Consider the following 21,286-nt stretch of genomic DNA (forward strand, 5'->3'; position numbering starts at 1 on the left):
CCCCCCCCCCCCCCCGCTGCCGCCCCCGGGGAAAGCAGCCAGGCCACGGTCTCATTCAGTCTCCTTTTTATTGTGGATGTCACGGCCATCATCCCAGCCACTGGGGGGAGCACACAACTTTAACCCCTGTGTGCTGAGGGGAAGGGTGAGGGCTTTCGGGGCTATAAAACTAGGTATGTACATAGAGCCTTCTAGGGAGAAAGCCACCCCAAGCACGTGCGTGTCCAGGCACGGGGGGAGTGGGGGTCTGGAGCTCAGGCAGGACCGTGTGGGTGTGGGGCGGGCAAGTGGCCGTGTGCATGTGAGGACATGCTGGGGAAAGGTTTGGGAGGCACCTGAGGGGCTCTGAGCAGCTTGGCTGGGCAGCTGATCTCCAAGTCCTCCCAGGTTCCTTCACATTAAGGGTGAGCCCTGGGTGAGAACCTCCCCCTCCTAACCTTGACCTTCCAGCTTAGGGTGGAGGGAGAGGCTGCAGGACCAGGTCCCCAACCAGGGGCCCGAGGGTGCAACCCCCTTCTCTACCCAGGGACACCCAGCCCCTTGCTAACACTGACCCAGGGCCAGGGCCTGGGTGCCTGCACGGGCCGGGCGATAAGGCAAGCAGGGTGTCCACTTGGAAGGCCAGGGCTGTGGAGGGCAGTGAGGGGGACCCTGGACCCCTGGCAGAAAAGTGGCAGCTCTGGTCTCAGAAGGAGGACTGCCATGGAAACATGGCTCTGGGGACTCCCCCCCCCCATCAGGATAGAGACGTCCCCCATCCTTAGGCATCGCCCACAGAGACTGAGCAGCAGGGAGACCACCAAGGGATCTGCGTGGAGACGGAGACTGGCACTTAGCCCACAGACTGGTCACCACAGAGATTTTCATAGAAGCTGGTCGTCAGGGAGGGCCACTCCCCACCTGGGGGGGATGAGGAGGGGCACCGTGGTGGCCAGTCCTGGAGACAGCAGTCTCTCCTCTCCGGTGCAGGGGAGTCCGGCGGCCCTTAGCTGACACGGTACGTGGACGTGTTCTTCGGCTCTGTGCTGGGCACACACCAGTCGCCAGCCTCCTGGATGGTCTGGTAGTGGCGCCAGGCTGACTTGTTGTAGACGGGCAGGCGTTCCACCGAGTCCGTGGACAGGGCCTGGAGAGCACCGGGGTCAGCCGGTCCCACTTCCCCGTGCCTCACCCACTTCTCAGTCAGGCACCCTTTGCCCAGGGTGGGTTGTGGTGGTGTCAGACCGTGGCCCCCGCGTCCCACCCTGTGTCTGAGTCAGCCCAGCTAGCTGCCAGACACTGGCCGAGACAACGAACCCCGGCCCAGAAAGACCCATGAAAGGACCTGTCGCTTCTTTGCCTTGCTCCTGCCCATTCCAGAAGGCTACTCACTCAAAGAGTCAGGGAGGTAGAGGGAAGGTGGGCTGTGACCTTGAAGAAGGTCACCAATTCTGGGCCTCAGTCGGCCCCTGAGCTGAATGACAAGTTCTCTATGGTACCCCCCCTTCCTTCTGTGTATAAGAAGTCCAAGGTCCCCAGAACAGGGGTCTTAGTCATGGGCCAGGGACTTCCTTGAACTGCCTGCCGAGCTGGGAGTGTCTGCAGGCTGTGGAACTGCAGCTTTGCTCTGATTCCCAGTCTGGAATGAGGAAAGGAGTGCAGGGGTGGAGACGAAACCTACCAGCGGGCTGACCGGCCCGCACACCCCGCTAGCTGGGCCCTGCGCCAGGACCCTCACCTTGAGATAGATGACAGCGTCGGTCCCAAAGCCCTCCATGGAGAAGAGCTGCAGGTCTCCCTGGAAGTACTTGGCATAGAGGCGGGAGATGGGGAGCCCGTACCCGAAGCCAGCCTACAAGGGGGTAGGAAGGGAGCGTGACCAGGAGGCTGGTGCTGGGCTTCCTGGAGCCAAGGGACCAATGCACTGAGTTGGGGTCGGGCCAGGGGCTTCCCAGAATCCCCCGGGGGTGAGGGCAGTCAGTCTGGTGGGGCCAGAAAGGCGGAACAGTCCCAGCTGTGGGTGGTAGTCAGCGGGTGTGGACAGGTCACGGGGCTCCTGGGTCTCAAGTTCCCAAACCCAGCCCCCCCTGCTCTGCTGGGCGTGGCAGAGAGGTGCTGATGAGTGAACTTCATGGGGTACCAAAGGGAGAGGGAGAATTGAGGAAAGGTGACAGAGAGACACCGGCAGCTCAGGTGGGAAGGCAGCGGCTGCAGGCTCGCGGGGGTGTGAGGAGCAGAGGGGCCGGGACCCGGAGAGGTGACTGACACCACATACAGCCACACAAGAATGAAGACCATGCGAGGTGAGGCGAAAGATGGGGAGAGGGACAGTTTGATGAGAAGAGGTGAAGAGACAGGCATCCTTTAGGAGGTGGGGGGCACCGGAGGGAGACCATCTCACCAGTGGGGTCCCTCCGGTGCCGGGCTGGGGAGTGGGCGCTGTGGAGTACATGTAGCTAAAGAGTCGCTCGATCTTCCTCAGGGGAACTCCCCCACCTCGGTCACTCATCTGGGGGAGACAGACGTGGCTTCAGGCTCACGCCCCCCGCCCCCTGACACCCCTGAGCTCTTGGTCGTCCGCATCCCCAGGGTCTTCTCTGAGCCCATGTCCTGGCAGGAGGGAAGTCCCCGCCCCACTGCTCTCTGGCCCCCAAATCAAGCGTCACATACTTTGATGGACAGATCTTCCTCACCCAAGGCCACCATGACCTTGATAGGTGGGAGGACAAGGCTGGACTCGTGGCTTTCCACGGTTGCACGCATGGCATTCTGTGCAGGGAAAGGCGGGAGAGATGAGTCAGAGCGGCCTAGCCCTAACCAGCCCCAGCGCCGCGGAGGACCATCACCCCCCACCTCCTTACCTTGAAGAGTTCGAAAAGCATGTGATAGAGGTGGGAGGGGACATAGACCATGTGAATTGGCTGTTTGGAGTTGGATGCTGCTGGGGAAGTCAAGACCAAGGATCAGGAAATTGTCAAGAGGTCACCATTCAGCATTCACTGACTCAGCACCTAGCACCCAGCACTCAACCACCCATTTATCTTCCAGCCATCTGCCGGGCCATTCACCCAGCATTTATTCATCCAGCTATCCGTTCATTCGGTGTCCATTCAGCCATCTATCCATACAGTATCCATCACTATACAATGTCCATCCATCCACCCGTCCACCCCTCCATCCAACCACTATATCAACATCCACTAATTCCTCTATCTACCCATCCAGCATCCATTCAACCATCCGACTGTCCCTCAACTGTGCATCTGTTCAAACATCCATCCTTCTTCCCATCTACCCATTCATTCACAGAGTCCAGATCCGGCCTTCCATGTATCCGCTGTTTATCTAGCCCCTTCAACCATTCAAAAAATATCTATCCAGCCTATATTCAGCCTACTAGCATTCGCCTGGACCCCAGAACCCCTGGAGAGCTTTTTAATCCAGTGCGGAGAGGGGAGGGGTGCTGCACATGATTCTGACCCCAGCACTCGGCCTCTCAAGAATCGCTGTAGCCTGGAGAGCTTCCTGGTGTGAATGACTGCCTGTCTTCTCCTGGTGCCTGGCACACAGCTTTGTCTGCAGTGGGCGCTCGATAAATGTGCAATGGATTCGCGAATGAAGGAATCTCAGGCCCTGTACTGGGCAGTGGGGCATAAAGATGAATAAAATTCGGCCCTACCTGCTTGGAAATTCAAGTCTAGACAAAGGCACAACTGACTTTTACATTAAGTGCTGTACCCAGAGCTACGTGCCAGGCCCTGCGCTTGACCCTAGGGATACTGAAGTAACATGGCCTGTCTCTGTCCTTCCATCTCTGCCTCCGAGAAATTAATTAATTTAGTCATTTATTAAAAATTTTATTTATTTGACACAGAGAGAGCGAGAGCGAGAGAGAGAGAGAGCACAAGCAGGGGAAGAGGGAGAAGCAGACCCCCCGCGGAGCAGGGAGCCCGATGCGGGGCTCGCTCCCAGGACCCTGGGATCATGACCCAAGCCGAAGGCAGGCACCCAAACAACTGAGCCACCCGGGTGCCCCATACCTCCAAGCCATTCAGGCATTACAGAGGTACGCCCCAGGAAGCTGGGTGCCTAACCATTTTTTCTGGGAAGTCCAGGAAGGCTTTTCGGAGGACCTGGACTTGAATTGGGCCTTTCAGATGTGGGCAGCGTGACTTCCAGGCACGAAAGGCCTCAGGTTTCTGGCGCACAGGCAGGGGGTGGCTAAGGAGCAGGTGTGGGAGGGGAAGGGTAGAGAAACTTCCAGATCCCTGATCCCCCTTTCCCCTATGCCCCTGGTTCATCAGCAGGTCCTGACCTCTCTACCTCCAAGATATTTATCAAATCTACCCCCTTCTTTCCACCTCCGCTGCCTTCCCCTCCCCTGGATTCCTGCAGGGACCCCCTGACTGGCCTTCCTGACGTCTCGCCTGCCCCCTCCAACCTCTAAATATCTTTGGAATGAACGTCAGACCCTGGCATCACCGCTGCTTCGAACCCTTCAGCGGGCTTCCCCGCTGCACACAATGTCCCGGCTCCTGTCTGTGGCCCACGGGCCCTGCCTGCCTTGGCCTGTCTCCAACCCCTCTCTGCCCGTCTCCCAGCCCCCTCACTGGTCCTGCTGGTGCCTGCCCACCCACCCCACCCAAAGCAGGACCCCTGCAGCCATCCTCTCGTGTCCGTTCTCCCCCTCCTCTTGTCAGAGACACAGCCTCCCCCGAAGTTCTAACGGGCCGCTGGCTGCCCAGCTATAGAGACTGAATTGCCGGCCTCCCTGGCAGCTAGACCTGGCCAGGTGACTTAGGGGAGCGACTGTCCAACCCCTGGGTCCTGCCTTCTCCATCCTCCTCCCCTTCTCCAGCTGGGCCTGAGACATGAGGCTGGGGAGCCGGCTTTGCTGCTCCACCCCAGGGGCTGGAAAGAGGGAAACCTCTCTTTGAATGAAGCCACTGTTATCTGGATTCTGAAAAGGCAGCCAAGCTGATACCCTAGTAAATACACTGCTCCGCCCCATCACTGTCACATGACCTCATCTCGTTTCCTCCCTGTCCCTTGTCACCATCTGAAATTAGCTTGTTGGGGCGCCTGGGTGGTTCAGTCGTTAAGCGTCTGCCTTCGGCTCGGGTCATGATCCCAGGGTCCTGGGAGCGAGCCCCGCATCAGGCTCCCTGCTCCGCGGGAAGCCTGCTCCTCCCTCTCCCACTCCCCCGGCTTGTGTTCCCTCTCTCGCTGTGTCTCTGTCAAATAAATAAATATTTTTTTAAAAAAGAAATTAGCTTGTTGATTATTTGCTCACTGGCTAACAGCCCCCTTCCCCAGCCTCCCCAGAATGAAGAATGTAACCTCCATGAGAACAGGGACCTTCCTTGGCATGTTCACTGCTTAATAAATACTTAGCAAATAAATCAGTAATAATAGTGCTAATAATAAGTCAATAATAGCTCTGCTTCTGTCCCATCCGTTTCTTTTCCTTTTTCTTTTTTTTCCAGTTCCTTTCCTGACTCCCCATCTCACCTTCCTCTCCAGAGCCCTTAGACAGACAGACATGCACACGCGCATGCACACGCACGCACGCACACACACACACACTTGCTCACTATTGATCTCCTGGATCTCCAAGTCGGGCGAGGCCATGTAATACTTGTCACACAGGAGCTTGGCCATATCGTAGGCATCTGAGAGAAGAGAGGGGCCGTTCAGGGAATGGGTCGGTCCACCCAGCAGGCACTCCTCGTGCTTGGCACTGGCACAGGGCATCGCCAACATTAAACCCAAGCGGACGAGGCCCCCACCCACGGGGGGATGACACATCCTCAGGCCAGGCAGCTGGGAGGGGGTCTCTGGGGCTCCTCTGTGCTGGGGACGGCTTACCCTTCACCACCTCGGAGACATTGCAACTGGGGTCGATGCTGCCGATGTGTTTGGGGTGGGCTGGGTTGGTGCTGCCGTCAAAAATCAGGGCTGTGGGTGAGAAGGTAGGGAGCTGTTGGTGGGGCTCCCCTCGTGCCCCCAGGACTCTCCAACTCCATCCCTACATGTAACACCTCTTCTCCCATTCCCCGGGCCCCTCCATCCCCGGCTCGGGCCATGTTTGGACTGTCCACAGACCTGAAGTATTCCTCTCAGCGGGCCTAGTCCACCACACAGCCCACATGACATTTCTTCTTCCTTTCGCTACAGCATTTAAAAATCATTTTACTGTCCTGCATCTGAACTTATCTGAGCATGAGGAACTCCTTTAATCTTCAATCGGTTATAATTTCTCAACAATCACAGTGAACACTCCGGGACTAAGGAACTCGAAACAACAAACAATTTCTGAATATAACAGAGTTGTGACGAATACCACATTGAACGCTTTTGAAAGAGGCGATGTCATTTTGCCTTCTGTAAGCGTTCACAACAAGGCACTTCCACGCTGCTGCCTTCCTCCTCCACTGTGGAGCCAGGGAGGTGCTCTTGGGTCCTGAGCCCCCCAGCCCCGCTCACTGTGCTGGTTGATGAGCATGCGGATGGAGATGCGGCTGAGGTAGAAGCGGTCCAGAAAGTACTGGATGTTCTGGTTGGAGACCGGGTCGTCGCCATAGGTGTCCTTGTACTCAAGCACGCCCTGTGCCATGGTGGGCACCACGTCGTTGTGGCGGTTCCGGATGGTGACCAGGGCATCAGTGAACCTGCAGGGCACGGCAGCTGTTGGCCCTCACCCAGCCCCAACCCTGGGGCACCCTCAGACTCTCCCCTACTTCGGACCTCTTCCCCACACGTCTTCATTCACAGGACCCTTCCCAACCTGACAGACCCACAGTGCCCTCCCCACGGCTTCCCAAGCCCACCCTGCATCTTCCACCGCCTGCCCGACAGCAGGGGGCACTCCTCAGGGGCAGGAGCTTGGATCCCGCCAATCAGACTCAAGGACACGGAGGCCAAGGGTTAATTCCCCCTCAGACTAGATATCCTTGAGGACAGGGATCATTTCTTCCATCCTCCTGGCCATTTCTGCCTCAGGGCTGTGACCCAGTGCCCGTCACCTGCACCTGCCCTCCTGCCCCCCACTGGGGCCCTCACTCACTGGCTTAGGGTACGATGGTCCTCAGGGTCCTTGTCCAGAAACTCCATGATGTCCAGGAGACTTTGGACATACCTGTGTGCAGTGGAGGGGGAGGACATCACCTCAGCGCCAGGCCAGGCCTGGCCCCCTTCCCAACTGACTCAGCTGCCCCCACACCTGCCCCGCCCCTACCGTGGGCAGCGGCACACAGAGCTGCCCCCACACCGGCCTCACCCCTGCCCGCACAGAGCTGCCCTGCTTGACAGGCTACACCACACTTTTTCTCAATTCCTTTCATCTGTATGCGAGTCTCCCTGACAACACAGTAAGTTATGCAAGAACAGCTCTCATTTGCTGGTCCCCCTCATAGCACCTTTGCTGTGAAATCTAAGAATAGCAGTCTTTGAAGGGCACTGGGGATCATCCCATCCCTGGGGTCTCGTGGATTATTGACCAAGAGAGAAGGCTGGGGCAAGTCGCTTAACCTCCCTGAGCCCCTTCATGGAAACCGGTCCTAACATTTGTCCTGCAGGGTTACTGTTGCAGCCCATGGGGCACGGCTGGCAGAGTGACTGGCCCAGGGCACGTCACAGAGCAGGGGCTCAGTGAGGATTATAGCCTAACGCTCTGGGCCCCTAACCAGGGGCCGTGCACTCTGCCTAGGGAAGTGGATTTTAAATGGTGGGTGGGAAGGACACAGGAGCGGGGCAGGCATGGCCAGCTCTGACCGTGGGTGAGGCTGGAGCCCACGGAGAGCCAGGACAGCTCACTCCACTCCGAAGGCCCGGCAGGAGTGCGTGGCCCCCTGCTGTCCCCCCATCTGCAGGCCTAGTTGAGAGGCCGATTTCCCCAGGACCTAGAAGAGCTGCGGAACCAGGGGAGTGGTGGGAAGCCCCGAACTTGGGGCAGCAGGGGGCCAGCCTGTGCAAGGGAGTCAGGCTCACCTGTGGCAGCAGCCCGTGCCAACCTAGAGCCACTGTCCCCCTGCCCTGTGAGCCAGGACCCCCACTGCTTCCTGCTACCGTGTCCAGCCCACGGGTTGTTCTCCTGGGGAAGGCCACAAAGCCGAGCCTCTCTCTGGTAGAAGCACTTGTAGCCAGCAGGAAGGAGGGGCTGCCAAGAGCCCTGGGACAGAGGGCTCTGTGGCCTAATGGTCTTGCTAGAAAAGGCCCCTCCACGGTAGATGCATCCTATGGACACAGTGCTTTGACCTTGACAGGTAAGAAGGGCAGGCATTAGCCCCATTTCACAGGCTCCTCGACTGAGGCCCGAAGCAGTCATCAGGCCGGGAGGCAGGGTAGTGAAGACTCAATCCTCCGCACTCTTGCTACCCGGCAGCGCTGGCTCTGCTCAGAATGCTCACCTCCGCGTCCCTGCCGGTTCTCTGCCCAGAATACCCTTCCCCCTCCACCTCCCCCCCACACTGCTCTTCCCTCTCTCGCTTCAGACACTAGAGGAGCGGGTGGGGGTGCTGGCTGGGGGGCTGGCTCTGCTGATTCCTCCTCCTGGCTTTTCCACTCAGGGCTGTGTGGCCCAGGTAAGTCATGGAGCCTCTCTGGGCCTGAGTTTCCCCGTCAGGAAAGTGGAGGGTTTCGTACTACCGTACTACCGCTATCACTGCCTTTCAGTGAAGGTCAAAGGTCATACCTAGCACCGTGCCTAGCACGCAGTGAGCACTCTCCAGATGTGCACCCTTGCTCTGAACGGTGGTTTACATATCAGAGCCACAGCTAAGTGCATCCTCTGAGCCCCCACACGGCACCCGACACCCTCCTCCTGGTCATACCGGGCGTAGGCTCTGAGTCCCGTTTTAATCATGCTCTGGACAGCCACCATGCTAGGGATGGCAGGAATGGGGCCTTTCCAGCCCTGGTGCTCCCCGCCTGTCCTCCCCACCCAGCAGAAGAGACCAGCCTGCCCCGTCCCCCGCCCCCCATGCCTGCAGCCCCAGCAGACAATCACAGAGGCATTCTAAAGGCCAGGCCTCAAGCTCCCTGGAGAGTGGTAACAGGCGGGCTGACTCTGCTACGGAGTGATGAGGGCTAGAGCCTTCCTGTTGCCGAGTCTACCCAGGGTTTCCCATCCCCCAGCAGCCTTGAGGAGCATGTGGTTCTTCCCCTTTCTGTAGACGGAAACCAGCTCAGGGAAAGCAGGTGATACGGCCCAGGCCCCACGGTCAAGGGCCGTGCTGGGATTCGAACCCATGTCTGTCTGACTCCCAGTCCACACCACGCGGCCAACTGCTCACCATCCACACTGGTCCCAGCAGTGACATGACGGCTGCCGCCAGCGTCGGACAGGGCTCGGCTCTGTGCTTGCCTGGCCCCCTACTTTCGCCTCCGTGATACCCTGTGATGTGGGTGCTCCCGCTTCCCCACTCTACAGATGAGGCGGTCACCATGCAGAGCTGGGCTTCTCTCTCGCAGGCTATGTGCCCCCAAATCCCTGCCCCCCTCCCCCATGCCCAGGATAAATCTTCAAGGGAGAAAACCTGCAAGTGTGCAAGGCTGGGGTAGGTAGAGAGAGGAAGGGGAAGAAACTGGCTGGAGAGTGGGGCCCAGAACCCCTTCCTAAGATGGGGTGGGGGGGCAGGCAGGGAGGGAGAGGGTGGAAGCTGGGAGGCCCTGCCCGCTGCGCCAGGAGATGAAGGGGCAGGGACAGTGTCCCAGCGCAGGCGTAGGCCCAGCGCCCTAGCTACTGGCCCCACCCCTCCGAGGCTGCCTGCCGCACCCTAGAGAACAGAAGTGGGGCCTGGTCACATGGCCAGTGAAGTAAAGGGCGCCAGGACGGACGGACAATGGGCAGTCCCCGCCAGCACAGGCATTCAAAGGGCCGCCAGCCTCAGGCCTCGGTCTCCTGGACTATGAAGCAGCGTTAGGCCCCCTACCCGCCTCCCTCAAAGGGCCACTCCTGCCAGGGAGTGGGTCCACATGGGCTCTCGGGAGGGAGAGGACAAGATGGGAAGGATCTTCCCAGAGGACCCTGGGCCTGGCCTGAAGCCCGCTGAGGCCTGGTACCCCAGATGTCACCCTCAGGCAAGATCTGGTCCTACAGGGAGAGACACTGAGAAAGGAGTGACCCTGGCTCCTGGGCTGCTCCCACACTGACCACCAGAGAAAGAACTGGGCTCGGACCTAGGAGGCCCGAAGTAGCGGTGCACTGGCACATGTGGCATTGACTCCCCCCCTCCCCCGCAGCAGGCTGTGGGGGCCCAATATAGCTGCCCTAGGGAAGGCCTGGGCCTGCAGACCTCAGCAGCAAATCAGGCACCCAGGACTCCTGCCTTCTGGGGCTTTCTAGCCTGCCCAGAGCCCTGGATTTGGGAGGCAGGGGGTAGAATGTGGAGGAAGGTAGAGGGGCGTGTGCATGGTAGCGCGCGCGCGTGCGTGTGTGTGTGTGTGTGTGTGTGTGTGCGCGCACCAGCCACTAGTGTCCACAGCCACTGCGGATAAGGAGTGTGAACAAGGCAGTGGCCGTTTGAGGAGGGGGAGGTGGCAGACCTGTCCCGCGTCTGGAAGCTGCTCTCCGGAGGGGAGCCAAATGCAGGCCCTGAGCCGGGCAGACTCGGGCCCTGTGGCCGGCTGGGCCCTACAGAGGCCACTGAGCCGCTCCGGTACCCGGCTCGGAAATGGGGTTCACTGCAGTACCACTCTGACATCCTCAGTCTCAAGCCCGGTTATGGAAGGAGAGGCCAAGGGGTTTGGTGAGGATGGGATTCAAGCCTCGGCTCCATGCCTGGTGCGGCGCGGGCCACGGGTGCCACTGCCACGGTGCTGGTTCTTCTCAAGAGCTGTGGTTCCTGCAGGGTGGGGGTGTGGGTCCCTCGCAGGTGGGGGAGGTTCGAGAGAAGGTGCTGGCCCCACTGGCCCCTGCCCCTTTCCCTACAACCCCTGCAAGACCCTTAGTGACAGGAGTGACTCACTGTCATCTGATTCTACTCTGCAACTCTCGCTCAACCCCTACCCCCACCCCCCACTTTCTGGAAGCACACTCCTACCAGCTCCACGCCCTCCTCCGGCTGACTTTCTCACCTAGAACTTCTCTGTGGCTGAGTAACAACTCCATTCGCCTTCACCACGTCATTATCGCCACTACTGCGAACAGCATGCGTACCCGACTTTTCCATTTTCCAAACAGGAGCATTTGCTCCTTATTCGTCAGACTCTGAGGGTAGAGGCCCTCTTGCCAGGCTCCGTGGTACACTGTCCCCCTCCTCTCGTGCAAAGCCTACCCACCTCCACCACCTCCACATCCAAGCTGGTAGTGGGTTCTCCTGGAGGGGGGTCTGCACTAACAGGTGGCCACCTCGTCCCCGTCAGAAAGTCCCTCCTCCCCTCAGATCTCAGTCTCTCTTGCTGCAGCCGATGATGCCCATTCCCTAGAAACAACCTCACCAGGCTCCAGTCAGTGCATCAGGACATTCCAGAAATCCCATGGCCTGTTCTCCTCTAAGCTGAACCAACCACTGGGAAGTGCTCTCTCTTGTCTAACTTCGCTCTGTCCTGCTGTTGCTGGACATTACTTCCAAGCTTTGAGGAAAGAAAGACCAGGCCAAGCCCACACATGCGTAACTGATTTTCAGAAATGGCCTCCACTGGGGCCTGGGGGCCTTACAGGCAGTCCAGCAGTTCCCTGCTCCCCCACACCCTGACACACATCCCCCAGCTCTCCTAGGAACACAGCGTCCAGGGAAGGGCCTGCGAGGGCCTGTCCTGGCGTCAGGGGCCTGCTGGAGAGGTAGCCAGGCCAGCCAGCCGGGCAGAGCTGGAGGAGAAGCAGGCAAACAGATGGCACCTCCTGCCTCCTCCCCACCACTTCCCCACCACCCCGTGGTGGGAAATGCTGGTTGGCTCAGAGGTCTTGGACCTCCAAGGGCCAGGGCCCAGTGAGGGGTGACCTGGCTGGGCTGCAGGAATGCCAGGCCCTGCCCTCTCCCCCCGGCCCCCTTCGCAGCTTGCACCGAAAGCACTGCAGGTGCAGAGTGAGGTCGCAGAGGCCCTGGCTGGGCCCTTGCCTGCCTCCACGCCCTGGCACAAGCAGTCCCAAGGCCTGGAATGCCCTTCCCTCCTTTCTAGGTCTAAGCTCACTCCTGGCCCCCTGGAAGGCCCAGTGACGTGCCACCTCCTCTATGTGTCCATCTCAACTTCCCCACAACTCTGCTTCAACTGACATCCAGTGCGTGCCTACTGGGAGCCTGGCCTTGTGCACAAAATGCTTTCCTTACCGTATCTCATTACATCGGAGTAAGTTCTGCCTGTGCGGGTATCCATGCATAGCAACGGTGCTAGAAGGGCCCCACTAAGACCTTCTGAAACCCTACCAGTGTTTGGTTATGGCGTGGAGGGGAGTGGATGGCTTTCTCTTCTATTTTTCTGTGTCTTCCAGAAAATACTTCCATGATGAGTAGGAAAAGAACCCCAATCCATGTTACTTTTTAAATAACATTTTGGTTCTTTAGTAAGAGTAACTCTTCGGCAGCTCGCTGCTCCCACCACGATCTATGTAGCTCTCAGTTTACCCACTCTCCTGCTCCCCGCGAGCTCCCAGGCTCCTGGAGGGGAGCTGTGGCTGCCGCTTTTCTGCTCCGGGCATGGCACCGGGCTCACAGCAGGTGTGGACCCCTGCTCCTGAACCCAACAGTGAACCACAGCCATGCCACACCACAGCCAGGAGGACTGGCAAAGCCTTCCGGCGCAGGTGCCACCAAAGACCAACCAGGATTAACCATCCGCACGCCTCTCACACAGCAAACTCTTGTTTGTTCTTCATGTGACCGGCCATTGGTTCATGTCATCCAGTTACGTAACCTGGGACAGAGTTCTAGAGGGACCTTTACTGAGGATTTCCCCCTGCTACTGCTGCAACTTTTGGTCTTTGCCCCTCCAAAGTTCCTGGGGGTCGGTAGTGTGCCATCCCTGCGTCTGAGTGTTTTCCAACATCCAAAACAGTCCGACTTGTAGCTTGGATTAAAACATTTGGAAATTCATTTCTTCCTGTTTCTCTTTCCCTACAATGTTGCCCCCAGGTAAATATTACCCAGTAGGTGCTGGGTTTCCAGAACCAGAGCTGGTGGTGAATGCCGGTATTAGCATGGTTTGGGTTTTGGCTGCGTAAACAATTCCCCAGGTGGATCCTGGGTTTCTGGAGAAAGAAGAGTGGTAAGAATAGGGCCGGCCCACAGGCGTGGAGGCTAGGAGCTTTATCTTGGTCCCTGATCTGGCCTAGCGTTCCACCTGACCTTGGGCAACTCTCCAGCCTCTTGGAGCCCCTGTGCTTCCTCTCTGTCCCCACCTCTCTCAAGGCTACTGGGAGCACAGAGGCTCTGGGAGCCCAGGGGCATCTGGCAGCGGAGTGGGAGGTGCAGGGGCCTGGCCAGGGGTCTCACCAGCTCTGGACCAGCTGCACCGAGGGTGTGCTCAGCACTCGGTCTGGAAGCAGGTTGATCTCTTTCATGATGTTGGCCAGGCGCACAGGCAGCTCCTGCCTGAGGAAGGTGAATGAGGTTTTCTCACAGGCATTGCTGGACCCTGGTGGGAGGGAGAGAGACAGAGGTGAGCCCACAGAGCTGCAAACCCCTGGAGCCAGAGGTCATCTCAGGGGTCAGGTCGATTAAATCCTTCATTTCCTGAGGGTTCAGAGAAGTGACCGGGGGCACAGAGCAAAGCACCTCTCCTAATCCCCTGCAGGGCTCCCACCTCCATGCCACCCTGCCTAACCCTCTCCAAGCTTGCGTCCCCTCGCCCCCAGCCTGCTTGCCTTCAACCACAGGGGACAGGGCCACTCCCAGGTCCACTTGGGGCTTTCTCTGGCCTCAGTTACCTTACTTCTTCACTTTCTGTCCTTCCTAGCAGACACTCGCTTTGAGGGGTGGAAGGGGTAGGGTGGGGTGGATTGGGTGGGCAGAGGAGCCTGGGAAAACCACCCCTTCCCGGGTCTGGGCCTGGCTGAGGGGCGCTATGCCTGGACCATGGCAGCTGCGGGGTCCCAGGTCATTTCTGGCCCAGTCTGTCTTCACCCAGGCTGGTCTTGATGACAACTGTAGAGTTGACCCTGCATTAATGCCCACGTGGGAGGCGCACAGGACCCAAGGATGGGAGTCTAAATATCTTGGTCCTTGGTCTGGCTTCAAGATGAAGACGGAGTGGTAGACTGAGGCCATGGCCTAGAGTAAGAAGAGTCAGATGCTAGTCTAAGTTCTGCTTCCAAGTCTGCCACCTAGGGCATGTGACTACCCTTCTGAAGATCTGTTTTCCCCACGGCACTACAAGTGGACCAAATTCGACTGTGAACCCCACCCAGTCCATTTCTATAACTGGGGTCCAGTTTGGACCAGACAGCTACTGGTGGCTGGGAATGCGCCCAGGGGGCTTTCTTACATAGGACAGCTCAAAAAGGGCAGGGGGACAGGCAGACAAGTCCTGGGTAACAGGGGCCCTGTGTCCTAGATGCCACCTCCCCACCCCCTCCCATCAGTGACGCAGCTGTAACTTGAGCCAGACACTGTCTCTTCAACTCCTGAGAAACCTGGGCACCCCCTCCTAATCCCTAGCTGGCACCATGGAAATACCGCGTAGACATGGCCCACACAATGCCTGTTTCAATGGCCCCAGTGGCACGGTCTTGCTTCTGCTCCCAAGGCGCCCCCAGGGCGTTGCTGGTGGGTGATCCTGGCCCAAGAACCTAGGGACGGCCAAGGCTGCAAGCCTCCCGACTGCACCTCATGGTGCTCCAAGCCTCAGCCTGGGAGGGGACAGGGAGCCAGGCCCAAACAGATTTGCTCTTCAAGTGTCCTTGTGTACTGGGCCAGCTGGGGGTCAGCTTCTTCAGTGGGTGGAGGTATACTGATCAGCGACCTCCCTCCTGTTGACATTTTTCTGAAAGAGCCCAGTCCCCACCTGACCCCTGGGTGCCCAGCCCAGCCCAGGTCTCTTTCCAGATGTTTGCACCTCCTAATCCCGCCTTGTTACTCCCACCAGCGTCCCAGCCCCATTTCCTCTCCATCTCCTACTCATTGAGTCACGAGGACAACCACCTTTAACCCTTTCTGTCGGGATATACCCCACTCCCCTCCTGCCCTAACATCACCTCCTGGCTCTCCCTTACTCTCCAAGACCTCTCACAAAGCCCAGCAAGGTATTTAGACCCCTCCTTCTCACTGCCCCCACTTCCCATTGACAGCCCAGTATACAGCTCTTCCCCAGGATACCTTAACCCTTTCAGGGCCAGTCCCTGCCCCTCCCCCCCCGCCTTAACCCTTTCCTGCCTGTGCCCCAGCAACCCTTCCCTGTCACGCAGGGCCTCTCCTCTCCTCCGCGTTAATCCTTCGTGGCCAGAGCTCCCTCCCTCACTGCCCCCCGCGCCCTGCGGGCCCCCACGGCCAGCCCCCCCCCCCCCACACTCCATACCAAAGTCCAGAAACTGCTTTATGGACAGCGGGGACGGGGAGAACTTGCTGAAGTGTTCGATATACTTGGGCGCCCCTGCCAGCGACGCATTCTTCAGCAGCGCGCGGACCCAGCGCATGGCGGCGGCGGCGGCGGCGGCGGCGGCCGCAGCTCGGACTCGGGCTCGGGTCCCCCGGCGGACAGCGCTGGCGCTCAACTCGGCCCAGCCCGGCCCAGCGACGGGGACGGGCCACCTCCTCCCCGCCCCGGCCCGGGCAGTCCTCCAAACCCTGGCCAATCGGCTCGTTGCGACGCCCCGACGTCGCCAATGGCCGCTCACAAACAACGCCGGCAGAGCCAATCGCCTCTCGCCCCGGCACGTGGCTTTCCCCCCCCCCCGGGCCCACCCCCTTAACCCCGTCCTTGCCGGGGGCAGCCAGTTGTTTTCGGGAGGCTGCGCCATGAGCCCGCCTCCCGAGCGTTCGCTCCGCCCTTTCCTCCTCCAGGCCAAGCCCGGCTTAACCCCTGTCTCCCCAGAGGTCCGTCATTCCTTCTCCCTTTTCATTTCTTCCTCTCCCGCGCCCTCCCAAATCTTCTTCGCTCGCCTTCCCTAAAATTGTGCGGGTAGCTCTCCACGAATCCGTTCCCTCTCAAAGGGACCTGTTTCACCCGGCCTGATCCCCACTTGCGCTCCCTGAGGGGGACGATCTGGTGGGTTCCCAGTCCGGATGACAGTGACTCGGACTGGGAAAGTTTGCAAACTTCGGGATCAGGATGCAAGCCCATGTTAATCCCTCATACAGACGTGCACCCCACCCACTTCCACAAAGATCCAAGCGGCTCAGGAAAAGACCGCACCCAGAGTCAAAACCCTAACTAACGACTGGCGGCGGTGGAGGCAGCCCTTAACATCAGCGCTATGCGTGCAGTTCTCAAAACACTTTTATTATTCTCTACTCATTTGACCTGAGAAAGCGACCATCTTCGTACTGGGCTGCCTTAGAGAAAGGTCCTGCCAGGTGATCTGCGCGGGGGGCCGGGGAGCCTGCCCTTCCCCAGCCGCCCTGCGCCTCTTGTGGTGGAATGCGGTACGTCCTGATCCCCCCACCTCTCCCCCTCCCCCCAGTCTTGTCCCTTTGATGTTTTCGCTCTTTCACTGTTCAGTCCCTGGGCCCCACTGACCAAGTGCTCAGTATGTGCCGGGCTTTGTGCTGGGAACAGGAAACACAGAAAGGATAAGGAGGTAGTCTTTTCATTTCTTAGTTTGGGAGGTCGCTGCCGAAGTAAATAAGTAGTTACTGTGTAACAGAATGTGATTACAGTCAACACTGAGCTATGCGCAAGGCTTCCCAATGGAAGGGACTCTTAGCTGGATGAATAATAACATATGTGCCAGGCACTGTTTGCATGCATTATCTCCTTTAATTCTCCAGACGGCTCTCTGGTGCTATTATTATCCCCATTATATAGATGAGGAAACAGGCTCAGGGATCATTCTCAAAAGCAAATCTGAACTTGTTACTTCCCTTGCTCACAGACTTTCAGTGGCTCCCTGCTTCTTACTGGCGTCTTTCCAGCTCTTGCACGATCGGCTTTGGCTTAACTCTCCAGCCTCCTCTTTCCACATTCCCTTACTCAACTCCCAGCCATACTTATCTACTGCCTTGAACCAGCCTCCAGTCTCTAAGCCGTTGCAAATGCTGTCTCTTCTGTCGGAATCATTCTCTCTTCTCACCACCTATCCATTCTTCAAGTCTCCGACCCTACCAGGCCAGGTTTGGGGCTCCCTCTAAGGGCTCCTTAGACCTCCCCAATCTTAGCACCACTTGGCTCCTCTCACACTGAGTGGAAATCATCTGCTGAGTCATCTGTCTCCTCCACTAAACTTTAAGCTCCAGGAAGGCAGGGCTGTCTGTGTCTGTATAATTCACTGCTCTATCTCCAGCACCAGGCACAGCACCTGGCACACAGAAGGGAAAAGAGTGTGAAAAAAGAATTGGGACCACCAGGGAGACATAGCACAGAGTCATCAGGGAGGACCACCAAACACCCTTCCAGCTAGCAATTAAATCATTGATGATGTTGGTGAGTGTAGTCTTCAAGTTGTCCAGAAGAGCATAAAGGATATTTATGTAAAAAGCCCGGCCCTGTACCTGGCACATAGTAAATAATCAATCAATAGCAGCTATTACTATTGTCAAAATTTAAGTAAGGAGGGGCGCCTGGGTGGCTCAGTCAGTTGAGCATCGGACTCGTGGTTTTGGCTCAGATCATGATCTCAGGGTCGTGAGATCGAGCCCCATGCTGGGCTCAGTGGGGAATCTGCTTGAGGATTCTCTCCCTCTCCCCCTGCCCCCTCCCTGCTCTCTCTCTCTGTCTCTCAATTAATTGAATAAGTCTTTAAAAATGTTTAAGTAATGAGGAAAAGGCTGTAAACTCTGAGGCTAGGTGTAGGAGAGATTTCCCGTGATCCTCTCCTTAGTGCTGGACTTCTATATTGTGGCTCTGTGCTTGGATCAAAATTCCTTCTGCAGGGATTGCTGCAGGGTGATAATGGGAGTGGCATGGTGTGGTCAAGCTAAGTTAGAGATGCTGAGGTTAGACTCCTCCCCACCCCACCATGCCCAGATTTCCTACTCCATGTACAAGGCAGGTTGGTGGTGGGAGGGGGACTCTCAGGGACTCAGACTGACAGACATTTTATCTCAAGGCAGGCTTCTACAGCAGCTGAATCAGGAAAGCAGAACTGTGGGGACTCTCATCCAACATTTAATGGTCTCAGCCCAGAATTGAGGCACGTCCCTCCTGCTCACAACTGATTGGCCAGAATTAGTCACATGACCTCATACGCCCAGGAGGGCCCAGGAAGTGCAATCCAGCCTTGTGTCCAGAGGGGGAGAATCACCTTATAGGTCCTTTTAGTGACTCAAAAGCGAAAACCCTCTTTGGGAACGGTCTGGAGGTGCTACAGTTCCAAGGAGCTCCAGAAGCTTGACATTATTGAGGACCTTTTTATATAAAGTGGGCATTGCTGCATCTCTGCCATTGTTTCTTTTTTTTAAATAAAATCTTTCAAGATTTTTTAAAATTTATTTATTTGACAGAGAGCAGGAGAGAACACAAGCAAGGGAAGGAGCAGAGGGAGAGGGACAAGCAGACTCCCCACTCAGCAGAGATCCCCTTGCGAGACTGGATCCCAGGACCCCGCGATCATAACCTGAGCCAAAGGCAGCCGCTTAACCAACTGAGCCACCCAGGCGCCCCTACCATTATGTTTCTTTCATAAAAGTATAGCACCAGTCCTGAAAATGATTACTTATACTGCAGGATGTGTGTGCATATGTGTGTGTATGTGAGAGGGAGAGACTGTTCTCATCCAAGCATAAACAGTCTGTCACTCACACACACACACACACACACACACACACCCCAAGACTGGGGGCTGAGCCTGTGGAGCTGGCCAGAGGGATGTGTAGATCCCTAGATCCTACCTTTTTCTTAAGCAGGAGGTGTCTGCAAAGGACATGACTGAGCTGGCCTGAGCTCTGCTCAACCTGAGCTGGGTTTGCCAACCCACGTGTGGTATTACTCCTGACTGAGTGAATAACCCAGGTTTTGGAAAAGGACCTGGGGATTCTGATTACTGGTTCTGAGAGCGCCAGGTAGGGGCTGGGGTTTTCCTGGAGGAACTGGACCTTCCACTGTTAATAATCCACCCTGGAAAGGGCAGGCTCAGCACAGAAAGTGAGGGGCGGGGAGGTGTGGGCTCTGGTGGGGGTAGCAGAGGGCAGACGCTGCCAGGGAGGCAGGTTGGGGGACACCGAGGCAGACATCGGGAGGGGCTCCTGGGAGAATAGCCTGGGTCTGTGGGCTCTCAGAGCAGCTGAATCAAGGATCTGCCACTGGGCTTCTCTGAGTAGTAATTTTCAGCCTTCAGTGAAGTCTTCCAAAGGTCATAGCTTTGAGGACAACTAACAGAAGGATCTATGCCACAATTTAGGACAAAGAAGTTATGGGGGGAATGCAGCCCTGCTCCATCCTCCCAGGCCTGTGTGGAAGGGTGACCTTGGGAAGCAGAGGACTTGATCCAATGCTGTGGGCTATGGGGGCTCAGGACTGAGGCACCCTTGGAAGAATGGCCACAAGACTAGGACTCCAGGTACCCATGCCCAGACACTGGGGAATACCAGACCTTTCAATCTTTCCAGTCTCGGGTCACTGGTTCACCCCCTGATCTACTCATCGTGGTGTCTAGGGGTGGGCGTGGGGGTGGAATTAAGGCAGAGAAGCGGGCTTTTATCTGAATCCAGACAATGGATGGGGGCTCTTGGCTCTCCACCCTTGCACCCAGCCTCCCTCCACTACTATCCAGGACTACCTGCTTCTACAGCCAAGTAGCTTTCTGCCTCTTCTGGACCCTGCACACCACCACCTTTACCTCCCTCCTCCCTCCCCGGGGCCAGCACACTGTCCACCATTTTGGATTCTATCCAGTATACTCAGGTCTTTTCCCAGACTTTACGTTCTGGATGACCATCCCTTAGATCAGGACATCCCTGAGAGCAGCGACTGGTTTGTCCCGCATACATTTTCACCCTCCCAACCTCTATGATCCCTGCCCCTGGCTTTGTCCACCTAGGGGTCAGCTAGATGACATCACTATCCAACAGACTGAACTGGGGTTGGGATGGGGGTGAGGGTGGGGTGGTGAATGGAAGCCGATGCAGAGCATACAAACTGGGAGCTGTTTATTGGTTGCCGTGAGAAGCCTATATACAAAGAAGGCACAAGGGGGAGGAGGGAGCTCCCCTGCTACAGTACCGTGGAAGTGGGTAGGGACTGGAAAAGGGGACTGCCAAAAGGCAGGGGTCAGGAGAGGTTTCCTGGAACCAGCCTCGACTTCTAGAATGGGCCTCAGGACTTAGCCCGTGGGGTGAGGAGGCAGAGCTAAGTTGGTTCTGAAAGCCAAGGACCGCCAAGAACCCCACTTCTAGGCCCCTTACCCATGGGCAGTGAGGGCAGAGGAGGTTCCAGCCGATGGGGCAGGGACAGGGTTCCCTCCCCGTTCTACATTCAAGTGTCGCTCCCTCCGTGATCTTGGGGGGTGTGGGGTCTCTCCGGGCCTTCAGAGCCCTGGATAGTAGTGGTCAGTGAGAAGTAGGATCTCCTCTCTCCTTCCAACAGCTCCTTGGCCCAGGACTGGTCCCCTCCTCTGCTGAGCATTCCTCCATGCTCCCGGGGCCGTCCCGTCACAGGCAGTCTGCTGCGCTGTCCAGTGGCTTGTCCGTCTTTGTTCCTTCAGACTGCGTTCCTTGTCAGAAGGGAATCTCCCCCGAGGAGAGAGGCTTCACAGAGATCTGTGAAGGAAAGGAATCCTGGGGACCTTCCTTCTAGTCCACTCTGCTCTTGGGTCTGAGCATGCCAGGTCCTGCAAATGCCACCACTGTGGGCAACCTGAGGTGGGTGCCAGGAGCCATGGCTGGGGGTGCCTGGGGCGCTGTTCCCTGTGGTAGTAGTTGTAGTCTCAACAGCAGAGTCAATCCAGTGACTATGGCTCAAGATGGGTCCAGTGTGAAAGGTGGGGGTGGGGGTGTTACCACAGTGGGGGCCTTTTCCTCCTGGCTCTGGTGCAGGCCCTTTGGCTTGGTTTTGGCCCAGGCAGGGGTGGTGCCCGGCACAGTCCACAGGTGGCGGGCCCCCCGCGTGTCCAGGCCCACGGCCCCCGCGCTCCTGCGGGGAGAAGCCCGCAGCCAGATGCACATGCCTGTGCTAGCAGGGCTGTGTCTGCCCGGACTTGCTGGCGCCGGCCAAAGGCAGTGGCCCCTGTGGCCTGTCGGGGGCATAACATATGATAAATAGAAGGGGCACTGGGGGAGCA

The 21,286-nt window shown here is 57.7% G+C and overlaps 1 protein-coding gene across 3 annotated transcripts; it reads right to left on the reverse strand.

Moving 5' to 3' along the window:
• Nucleotides 1-49: 49 nt before the first annotated feature.
• PDK2 (pyruvate dehydrogenase kinase 2) lies at nucleotides 50-15,666 on the reverse strand. Of its 3 annotated transcripts, none has more exons than XM_025859390.2 (11): nucleotides 15,430-15,666; nucleotides 13,410-13,551; nucleotides 7,046-7,117; nucleotides 6,466-6,650; nucleotides 5,848-5,937; nucleotides 5,574-5,651; nucleotides 2,841-2,920; nucleotides 2,650-2,748; nucleotides 2,381-2,488; nucleotides 1,718-1,831; nucleotides 50-1,126 (listed from the first exon to the last, which is right to left on the reverse strand). In XM_025859390.2, exons 1-11 carry the CDS (start codon nucleotides 15,545-15,547, stop codon nucleotides 986-988), a joined length of 1,227 nt encoding a protein of 408 aa, XP_025715175.1. In that variant the 5' UTR covers nucleotides 15,548-15,666; the 3' UTR covers nucleotides 50-985. The 3 variants fall into 3 exon arrangements, with proteins under 3 accessions (XP_025715175.1, XP_025715177.1, XP_025715176.1); XM_025859392.2 differs by having other exon boundaries at nucleotides 2,841-2,917; nucleotides 15,430-15,665; XM_025859391.2 differs by lacking the exons at nucleotides 13,410-13,551; nucleotides 15,430-15,666 and adding an exon at nucleotides 12,249-13,357.
• Nucleotides 15,667-21,286: the final 5,620 nt, after the last annotated feature.

This window comes from Callorhinus ursinus, unplaced genomic scaffold, assembly GCF_003265705.2.
Source record: "Callorhinus ursinus isolate GAN/ISIS: 27379988/994484 unplaced genomic scaffold, GSC_fseal_2.0 scaffold52, whole genome shotgun sequence".
Taxonomy (NCBI): Eukaryota; Metazoa; Chordata; class Mammalia; order Carnivora; family Otariidae; genus Callorhinus; species Callorhinus ursinus.